This window comes from Mytilus trossulus, chromosome 14 (genome assembly GCF_036588685.1).
Source record: "Mytilus trossulus isolate FHL-02 chromosome 14, PNRI_Mtr1.1.1.hap1, whole genome shotgun sequence".
In the NCBI taxonomy this organism is placed as follows: domain Eukaryota; kingdom Metazoa; phylum Mollusca; class Bivalvia; order Mytilida; family Mytilidae; genus Mytilus; species Mytilus trossulus.
This window is the reverse complement of record NC_086386.1, coordinates 18,592,156-18,603,687: the sequence shown is the minus strand read 5'-3', so window position 1 is coordinate 18,603,687 and position 11,532 is coordinate 18,592,156. Positions and strand designations below refer to the sequence as shown.

General features: G+C 33.9%; 1 protein-coding gene across 1 annotated transcript; it reads right to left on the bottom strand.

Annotated features, from left to right (window-relative positions):
- Window positions 1-370: 370 nt before the first annotated feature.
- On the bottom strand, window positions 371-1,960 carry LOC134697539 (uncharacterized). The gene has a single exon (XM_063559820.1). It carries the CDS (start codon window positions 1,958-1,960, stop codon window positions 371-373), a length of 1,590 nt encoding a protein of 529 aa, XP_063415890.1.
- Window positions 1,961-11,532: the final 9,572 nt, after the last annotated feature.

Sequence of the window (11,532 nt, the reverse complement as noted above, 5' to 3'; positions counted from 1 at the left end):
ATATGTAAATATAAGAATGTTTAAAATATTTACAAAATGATGAAAATAAACGCAATATTTCGCTAGACCAACTAGCTTTATCAAGCGTGCATCTATCCAGGTGAAATCGGATGTAGATGATAAGAAACTTTTGCAGCTCAATGTATATGTTGAACTTAGCTGCCTTGAAAATAAGAAAATTTTGCAGCTCAATGTCTATGTTGAATTTGGATTGAGCTGCCTTAAAAATAAAAAAAAATAAAAATTTGCAGCTCTATGTATATGTTGCTCTTGGATTTAGCTGCCTTAAAATTAAATAATTGGAAGTTGAAATTAGCAACGTCCATTGGCCGATATTACGGGATAAAAAGGACGATGCTTTGTTTTTAAATTATTCTTTATCTTTCCTGTATCTTTTCTCGTCTTTTTCGTTAAGACCATCAGGTTCTAAAGTGTGGAGTTGGTGGATCCAAAAGTTTTCTCTTCTCCTTCTCGCCGTGGTGTCCCACTCGGTGTTGACTTCTATAATTTGGAAAGTGACATTTTCAAAAGGATGTTTCGTTGAACGAAGATGTCTTGTGAGAGGACAGTTTTTGTTGGTTTTGTACGATGAACGATGGTTATTAAGCCGAATATTAAATTTGTCCATTGTTTCTCCCACATACTGAATGCCACAAGTGTCACATGTTAATATATAAATTGAGTTCTCCGTTTTGCAGTTGGAATTTGAGTAGATGGTATAATTTTGTTTAGTAACGGAGCTGATGAAAGAACTGCTTGTATTGGCAGCTTTACAACACAAACAATTCCTTCGACCACATTGTTTGTAGCAACCGGGCGATGGAGTAGGCTGCTTTGCTAATACAGAAGTCACTAATTTGTCACGGATGTTTTTAGGTCTTCTGAAGGCCATGACTGGTGGTGATGAAAATACTTTTTTTAGATTTAAATCATTTTCTATAATTTTCCAATGCTTCTGAACAATGGATGACACATTTTTAAAATCAGGATGGTAAGTGAGTACGAGGGGTGTTCTGTTAGCTGCTTTATTCTTATCTTTGTACTCAAGAAGTTCTTGGCGACTAGTTTTGTTTGATCTTTCGAAAGCGCTATCAATGATGTTGTTATTGTATCCTCGAACAACTAGATGTTTACGAAGTTGTCCAAGTCTAGCATCTTTCGTATTTTCATTAGAGCATATTCTCTTGATTCGTAATGCCTGGCTGAATGGGATACCACGGGAGCAGTGTTTAGGATGGCAACTTTTTGGAGAAAGGAATTGATGTTTGTCCGTTTGTTTGGTATGAAGGTCCGTTATAATGGTTCCGTTCTTGATGTAACTCGTAGTATCGAGGAAGTTAATTTTCTCCATAGAGAATTCAGATGTAAATTTTATTGAATGGTGGAAAGAGTTACAGTGTTCTAGAAATTCATTAAGATGTTCTTGTGAATCTGTCCATTTGAAATCAATATCGTCAATGAATCGGAACCATGATAAGGGCTGATATGGAGCACTAGCCAAGAGGCGTTTTTTAAGTTGGCCCATAAATATGTTGGCATATGACGGTGCCATTTTTGTGCCCATACTAGTACCGTCTATCTGGAGATAGTGTTTTTCATTGAAAGAGAAGTTGTTATTCTCCAGTACTAGTTTGAGAAGTGTAACAAGGCACTCGGTAGGAGGATTTTTTTCACTACGAGTGTTCCATGCCTCTTCACACGCTGCTATTCCTTCGTCTTGTGGAATGTTGGTATATAAAGAAGACACGTCCATGGATGCAAGTATAGTATTGCTTGGTAAAGGATTGAGGCTTTCCATTTTCTTTAGATAATCAGTTGTGTCTTGAATGAATGATGGTAGTTCTTTCACATGAGGTCTTAGATGATGGTCTACAAATTCTGATATCTTTTCAGTTGGATGACTTTTCGCTGATACAATTGGTCGACCTGGATTGCCCGTTTTATGTATTTTAGGCAACATATAGAATCGTCCGGCCTTTGCTTCGTTCTCAAGAGGTCGGAGATAATCAAAGGTGTCATTGTCTATATGCTTGTTGTCGAACCATCTCTTGTAGGATGGTGTTGATCCTTCGAATAGTATTAAGCGTTGGATCTGTGGCTAATTGTTTATAAAAATTAGAGTTTGAAAGTTGGCGATTCCCCTCTGCTATATAATCTGTTTTATTCATGACAACCACAGCACCCCCTTTGTCGGCAGGTTTTATTACAATATCCTCTTGATCTTTTAATGCTTTCAAAGCTATACTTTCTGACTTGGATAAATTATAATTTCTTGTATTTGTTATACAGGACTTTATATCAGACCTCACGTAGTTAATGAATGACTCCAAGTTATCATTTTTACTCTTTGGTGGTTTCCATGAACTTTTTTTCCTAAATTTTGGGACGGACGTGACTTCTTCATTGGTGTCAGTATCTGAATCTGTTAATCCGGCTTCTTCAAGGTTTTTCTTGCCCCTATTGTAGAAAAAATCTTTCAAGCGTAAACGTCTAGCGAATTGGTCTAGGTCTTCGTCTAGCTGAAAGTTATTTACAGTTGATGGGATGGGACAGAAATTTAAACCTTTACTTAAAAGAGATTCCTCAGCACGTGTAAGTTCTTTAGATGACAAATTTACAACAATGCTTTCAGGTTTTTGTTTCCGTCTTTTAAATTTTCTTTTTCTAGGGGTCTTATGGTTTGTTGTATTAATATCATTCATAGGCTGATTTAAATTGACAGTTTGAATTTTATCTCTTAGCCTACTCCATCGCCCGGTTGCTACAAACAATGTGGTCGAAGGAATTGTTTGTGTTGTAAGCTGCCAATACAAGCAGTTCTTTCATCAGCTCCGTTTCTAAACAAAATTATACCATCTACTCAAATTCCAACTGCAAAACGGAGAACTCAATTTATATATTAACATGTGACACTTGTGGCATTCAGTATGTGGGAGAAACAATGGACAAATTTAATATTCGGCTTAATAACCATCGTTCATCGTACAAAACCAACAAAAACTGTCCTCTCACAAGACATCTTCGTTCAACGAAACATCCTTTGGAAATGTCACTTTCCAAATTATAGAAGTCAACACCGAGTTGGACACCACGGCGAGAAGGAGAAGAGAAAACTTTTGGATCCACCAACTCCACACTTTAGAACCTGATGGTCTTAACGAAAAAGACGAGAAAAGATACAGGAAAGATAAAGAATAATTTAAAAACAAAGCATCGTCCTTTTTATCCCGTAATATCGGCCAATGGACGTTGCTAATTTCAACTTCCAATTATTTAATTTTAAGGCAGCTAAATCCAAGAGCAACATATACATAGAGCTGCAAATTTTTTTTTTTTTTTTATTTTTATTTTTTTTTTATTTTTAAGGCAGCTCAATCCAAATTCAACATAGACATTGAGCTGCAAAATTTTCTTATTTTCAAGGCAGCTAAGTTCAACATATACATTGAGCTGCAAAAGTTTCTTATCATCTACATCCGATTTCACCTGGATAGATGCACGCTTGATAAAGCTAGTTGGTCTAGCGAAATATTGCGTTTATTTTCATCATTTTGTAAATATTTTAAACATTCTTATATTTACATATTAAAAAGTGTGTTAAAATTACATTGTTAGGCAATCTATAATTTTATTTGTGTAATTGAATTAATCTATGTACTGGTTAATCCACACTCCCATAGATTTGTGTGTCATGTGCTGCTATTTATAGGCACTTATATTATTATCTCCAGTAGCACGCATTACAAACATGTTTGTGTAATCCATTCAAATCTATCGCTATCTTTACAACACGGATAGCGCACAGCATTTCAAGAAACTAAGATCTTTAAATAAAAAGAAACTACAAACTGAACATCATTTATCAAACTTACAAAATTATATTCAAAGTAAAACTGTACCAAAAGGTTTAAACATCAAAGTGAGTCCCCAGGCACCGGGACACAAATCCAAAAGATTCATGAGCCGTTGGAATGAAATTCTGTTTAACTGCTCAATCCAGCTTCTTCAACTGTTACTTTCTTTTACAACCACAAATTACAAACAAATTGTAAATGAAATATCATATATCATCAACAATAGTAACATTTCTCGTGACGATTTAGCAATAATTAAACGTCGCCTCGCAGATATTGAAAAAATTGAACTATCGAAACATAAAGAAAAACAAAAAAATAAATTTCAAAGAGATAAAATTCAAACTGTCAATTTAAATCAGCCTATGAATGTAAATAACTTTCAGCTAGACGAAGACCTAGACCAATTCGCTAGACGTTTACGCTTGAAAGATTTTTTCTACAATAGGGGCAAGAAAAACCTTGAAGAAGCCGGATTAACAGATTCAGATACTGACACCAATGAAGAAGTCACGTCCATCCCAAAATTTAGGAAAAAAAGTTCATGGAAACCACCAACGAGTAAAAATGATAACTTGGAGTCATTCATTAACTACGTGAATAATATATAAAATATAACACCTAATTTTATAACACTCATTAGTGTGTTAAAGTTACATTCTTAGACACTTATATATATATATATATATATATATAAATGTCTAAGAATATATAACTTAAACACACTAATTGATACATTAAAAAGTTCTATTAGATGTTAAATAGAAAAACGCAATATTTCGCTAAACAAATTAGCTTCATCAGGCGTGTGCATCTCTCAAGGTGAAATCGGATGCATGACAAAAAAATAATTTTGTAGCTTAATCTATACAAGATTTGAGGGAAAGTGTAACATATTAATTCGGTCATAAAATATGTTTGTAGCTACAACTACATGAAGTTGGAATAAAAGTTTAACACATTTATAGATGTTCGATTAATTGTATGAATTTTTATAAGTTAATTTGTATGATTTCAAGATAACTATGGTTTTGATTTGCTTTGAAATCTTTTTTCGTCTCTCTCATTGAGTCCATCAGGTTCAAGAGTTCGTAACTGGTGCATCCAAAATCTCTCTCTTTTTTGTCTTCCTTGTGTATCCCAATTTTGATTTTTCTCAATGATTTGAAATGTTATGTTTTCAAAATCATGTCCTGCTCTTAAAAGGTGTCTTGTAATTGGGCAGTTCCTTTCTTTTGTATAATATGACCGATGGTTATTTAGTCGGATGTTAAATGGGGTTTCTGTTTCACCAACATATTGTAATTTGCAAGTTCCACACGTTAGAACATAAATGCAATTTTGCGTTTTGCAATTTGATGTTATAAATATGTTGTAATTTTTCTTTGTGACTGTGCTGATGAACCGGGTTTCTATATTGGCGACTTTGCAGCACTTACAATTGCCCATTCCGCATTGTTTATAACCTCCGATTGTTGATATCTCCCGTTTAGATACTTTGGATGATACTTGAATATCTTTGAGGTTTTTTGGTCTGCGGTAAGCCATAACGGGAGGTGATTGAAAAATCTCTGGCGAATTTATTTTGTTGCTTGGTTTTGTAATTTTGACAACCAAGAAAAAGACGTTTTAAAAAACGGACACGACCCGCGGAGAATAATTTAGTTAAAGTTTAAGGAAGGATCATTTTCAATAAGACGCCAGTGTTTGTGGACAATTGATGAAATATTTGTCAGATGAGGATGAAAGCTAACAACAAACGTGATTTTATTTGTCTGGCCCGTCTTTTCTTTGTATTCAAGTAGGTTTGTTCGTTCTTTTTCGTTTGCTTTTCCGAAAGCTTCTGAAATACTTTTGTTCTTATAACCTCTTGATTTGAGTTGCTGTCTGAGTTGCCCTAAACGATGGTTTAACTTTGATTCCGATGAACAAATCCGTTTTAACCTGATTGGTTTGCTGTCTATGAGAGACAAAAAAATGAACTGCGGACTAGAATGACTTTACATAGACAGCAAACCAACCATGAAGATTTAACACTCATCAGGGCAAACGACCATTTCCATCGTTGTTCTAATGGACGATTTAAAATATTACCATTGTATATGGTCAATCGTCAAAATGATTTTCTCCGGAGGAAGAAGGAAGTATTATTCATAAACATTCTCAACCCGGGATTAAATGACAAATGATATTCTAATTTTAACATAACATTTTAAAATCTTAAAATGACATTATGACATTAGTAGTCTCCCTTGTATTTGTTAACGTCATACTATTGTTAACGTCAATCAATTGTTTTATTTATATACAAGTCACATTACCTGAAGATCTGCGGAAGCAGTGAAAGTACTAATAAAAAAGTGATGCATTGAAACCGTTATTATCTTTTAATTATTTTCTTATATGTTGATGTTTAGACGAGTTGTATATACATTATGTACACAGCCATGTATCACCATCATTGATGGCGATCCGATGGATACATCTGTTGTAGGGTTGTCACTGACTCAGACGTACTTATGAATATAATTATTTTCTGTGACTGTATCTTACATTAATTTGTAGGATCCTTTACTATAGATAATTTAGCTGATCTGTAACAATAACATCTTCATGCCTTATATATCATGTACTGTAGTACGCCGCTAAATTAAAACTGACGTGGAAAGGTAACATATGGCCACCGAAAGCTCTTTTTTTGAGAGCCCAGGTGGTCGTGTGGTCTAGCGGGACGGCTGCAGTGCAGGCGATTTGGTGTCACGATATCACAGTAGCATGGGTTCGAATCCCGGCGAGGGAAGAACCAAAAATTTGCGAAAGCAAATTTACAGATCTAACATTGTTGGGTTGATGTTTAGACGAGTTGTATATACATTATGTACACAGCCATGTATCACCATCATTGATGGCGATCCGATGGATACATCTGTTGTAGGGTTGTCACTGACTCAGACGTACTTATGAATATAATTATTTTCTGTGACTGTATCTTACATTAATTTGTAGGATCCTTTACTATAGATAATTTAGCTGATCTGTAACAATAACATCTTCATGCCTTATATATCATGTACTGTAGTACGCCGCTAGATTAAAACTGACGTGGAAAGGTAACATATGGCCACCGAAAGCTCTTTTTTTGAGAGCCCAGGTGGTCGTGTGGTCTAGCGGGACGGCTGCAATGCAGGCGATTTGGTGTCACGATATCACAGTAGCATGGGTTCGAATCCCGGCGAGGGAAGAACCAAAAATTTGCGAAAGCAAATTTACAGATCTAACATTGTTGGGTTGATGTTTAGACGAGTTGTATATACATTATGTACACAGCCATGTATCACCATCATTGATGGCGATCCGATGGATACATCTGTTGTAGGGTTGTCACTGACTCAGACGTACTTATGAATATAATTATTTTCTGTGACTGTATCTTACATTAATTTGTAGGATCCTTTACTATAGATAATTTAGCTGATCTGTAACAATAACATCTTCATGCCTTATATATCATGTACTGTAGTACGCCGCTAGATTAAAACTGACGTGGAAAGGTAACATATGGCCACCGAAAGCTCTTTTTTTGAGAGCCCAGGTGGTCGTGTGGTCTAGCGGGACGGCTGCAGTGCAGGCGATTTGGTGTCACGATATCACAGTAGCATGGGTTCAAATCCCGGCGAGGGAAGAACCAAAAATTTGCGAAAGCAAATTTACAGATCTAACATTGTTGGGTTGATGTTTAGACGAGTTATATATATATATATATATATATATTTCTCTAATTCTATGGAAGTCCTTTTCCGAACCCATTGTATAAAAAGAATTATTCAGCATGTGGTTGCTGGTGATCTCAAAAGATCATTGGATGATTTTAAGGGCCATGACCTTTTAAGATAACTGAATGAATCTAAATATTACTAAATTCGCGTTCATTGTTTTGATTTTGACCGCCTGACCACTTTACGGAAATATCAAAGTGATTGTAAATAAGGACTCTGTGACGGCTAACTTACAATAGCGTGTTTTAAAGATTTTAATGATTTTAATGATAACAAGCCAGTCCAGTTCAAACTACTATCCCGTGGTACAATTCTCATTTACATATTATGAATATTAATTAGCAAAACCACTGCTAATTTCTGGCCATGACGAAGAGATGCATCGAGCGATTCTGTATCATCTGCATATTGAAAAAGAACAAATTCTGAATCATCTATAGTAATATCCTTTATCTCCCTACTATTTCTTACCAAAATGCCGAATATATCTGCACATAGCAAGAAAATATTAGGGGTTAAAGGACCTCCCTGTCTACAGCCTCTCTCAATAGTGAAGAATTTTGAGAGGCAATAGTTTTGTGTCACCGCAACTGTTATATTGTTATAGAAAGTTTTAATCCAGGATATAACGGATTCGCCAAATTAAGAATATCTTAATGTATCGTAAAGAAATGACCAAGATATGGAATCGATTGCCTTCTCAAAACTAATCAGCAAGAGAATTCCTGGAATATTAATTTCTTCAGTAAAATATAGAATATCATAAATTAATCGACAATTTTCGCCCATATATAAATATATCTACCTGGAACAAAACCAGTTTGATCCGAACTTATTAATTTTGACAAAACAGATTTTATTCTCTCTGCTATAAAGCTTGATGCTAATTTTTATGTAGAATTTAGAAGAGCAATAGACTACTTTCGAGTTCATCCGTCACCGGAAAAAACTCGTCAATTATACGCGCCTTTATGACGTCATTTACCAGATAGAGGGGGTCGCCTGTATCCCTGCACTATTTACGTTCATCAAGCGTCTCAGTGATCGTCATTGTGCAGGATAAATTAGAAATAATGGTCGTTCTGTAGGTACTTAATGACAATTCCCTAATGACAGCAATGCTGATTGTCAATTTTAAGAATTAAATTTGCCGAATAATTCGTACAATATTAAATTATAGTTTTCCAACCACTCGATCAACATTGGAAGGGAAGTGACGACGCCCCTAAACGCACAAATGATGTTCACTAAAACCAGAGTTTTTGACGGAAATGCATCGAACTCGAAAGTTGTCTATTGGTCTCCAATTTTTAAGAAATTGATTTGGTTTACCATCTTTTGGAATACATGTAATCACTCCCTGCCTCTTGGGGACAGACATTTGGCCCTTCCCATATCTAAAATGTATTGATCTAAGGACACATTTACCAATATCAATCCCAAACAATTTGAAAAATTCTGCAGTGTAACCATCAGATCCCAGACTCTTGTTTTTTTCATACTCTTTAATGCTGCAGTTAATTCAGAAAAAATAATATTTCCCTCCAATTACTGCTCTTCATCCTCGTTAAGCTTCGATATCTCGTCATAACAATAGTCCCGTGTTAAATTAACCTTTGTCAACAGTCTTGTTTCCTATAAAGTTTTTCATAAAACACCTTTTTCGGATTTAAGATTTTTTTTTGTTCTTCCACTATAACACTATTTTCTAAAGTAAGTTTTTGAATTGTCTTATTAATATAATTTCTAGTCTCTAGATTTCAAAAAATTTCAGGTTTTATTCTCCTTCTTCAATCCACTGACTTCTTGACCTAACATATTGTCCATGAACCTTCTTTTGTCTATACATTTTAAGTTCTGCTGTTTTCTGATCAATCCCTTCCAGATTTTCTACTGTTAGAGCATTTTCTTCTAATTGTTTTAATTTTGAAATAATCTCATTTTCCATTTTAATACCCGCTTTTTTTTTATAAGAGGCATATGAAATAGTTTTACCGCGTATTTATGTGAATAGAGTTTCGAAAATAACTGGTAATCAACAGTAAATTCAATTTCAGAGTTGTCAATATTTTGTAAATTTTCATCTCTATACATCTTGACGGCATATTGTTTGTTTTACTATACTAATGAGGTTTTGTTTTTATTTCATTAACAAAGTCAGTATCACGAAGAAGGGAATTATTAAACTTCCAAAGGCCTCTGCCTTTTATAAATTCATTAATCTTGAAAGAAAAAAAACAACAGGTGAATGATCAGACCTGTAACTATTATCAATTTTAACATCACTGACAAAGTGAAAATATTATCAGAAATCAGAACAAAGTGTACACGAGATTGTTAAAAGTTTGTTTCCCCTCCAAGTAAATCTTTTCAAATTGGGGTATAATTCTCTAAATGGATCAACTAGATTAAAGTCTTCCATTTTCTGTAATACTTTTTCACTAGACTTTGGGTTGTTGATATTAACATAGTTATGGGTGTCAAGATTAAAACTTTGAAGTAGGTTAAAATCACCACAAAGAATACAAGATTGGTTATCAAATTTCTCAATAATGTCTGCCACCATTTGATAAAAGCAAGGAGTGTCTACATTTGGCCCATAAATATTTATTAAGATGTTCTTTGTTCTTCAATTGTAATTTCCAGTCCAAGAAGATTTCAACCCTCATCTTTTTTTACTTTGAGAATTTGAAGATCAAAGGTTTCATTAATAAAAGATGACCTCACCTCTTTGATTAAATGTAAATGAATTGAAAAGGCATTCTCCCTTTCATTGATTTTTAATGTTTAATTTATCAATTGTAACAATATGTAAAATGTGTGTCCTGACGACAGTATATATTAAAATTATTTACTGTAAACAGTTCAAAACATCTCTTCGTTTCCCCTTTGTATAAAGACCTTGACAGTTATAAGAAATTATTTTAAAAATATCACCCTTCATGCATGCATTTAGCTTTACATGTATCAATATTTATAACTCTATTGATAAGTGAGTCATTCTTTCCAACACACAAACGACACATTTCCATTATATGTGGTTATGGCAAAAAAGAAAAGATCACACAAGAAGCACAAGTATACAAATGTCCGCTGTTCTGCCTTCAAATCTGATTCAGTCAGATTTGTCAATATTTTTATCATAAGATGTTGTCTTTCTAACGCGTTCATTCTTTTTGAAAAACAGTTTTAGTTAAACGAACTATATCTCTAACACATTTGTACAATTAGAAATCATTTTTTTTTATGAGATGTAGCTGTTAATATATAAGTATGATCTAAATGTTAATATTTCTTGTTTAAAAGAACAGTGCGTAGTTGAGAGAAGATTTAAAAAAATGTAAGAACTCTGACTGACTTCAAATGTAGTATCACTATATATATGTAGCAATACATTTGTATCACAATGTAAATCAAATTAATGCATGATCAATATATATTAAAAACTAACAAACTATCTAACAATCGAACACAGACTGCACATCATGAGTGTGCGTATGCATATCATATTAATGAGTTAGTTTCAGCAAAGATTGTGCAAAACAGTAAGGTCACTTCATTATAATGTGCATGTATCATAAACACACTCAAGGAAAGTTAATTTTAACCAAGCGTCTCATTAAACATAATTTTTAAAGTGGTCTGTACTTTACAATATATTCTAGCTTCAACTCATTTGTGTCAGTGTGTATTTGATGAAATAAAGTAAAGCATATAGCAAAACGATTTTTGTTATCTAGAAACTCATTATTTTGTAAACACTGTATGTTTATACATCATCTTATCAATCTAAAACGATTTATGCATTTTACTTCTTTCTCAGTTAGTCCTTATTTTTATGATAAAAATAGATTTGCATTAACTTACCCTTCTGGATAATGTACAGTGCCATCATAAGCGTC

Bases quoted from the DNA above. Each gene is read 5' to 3' on its own strand.
- LOC134697539 (XM_063559820.1), bottom strand. From the start codon at position 1,960: ATGTTGCCTAAAATACATAAAACGGGCAATCCAGGTCGACCAATTGTA.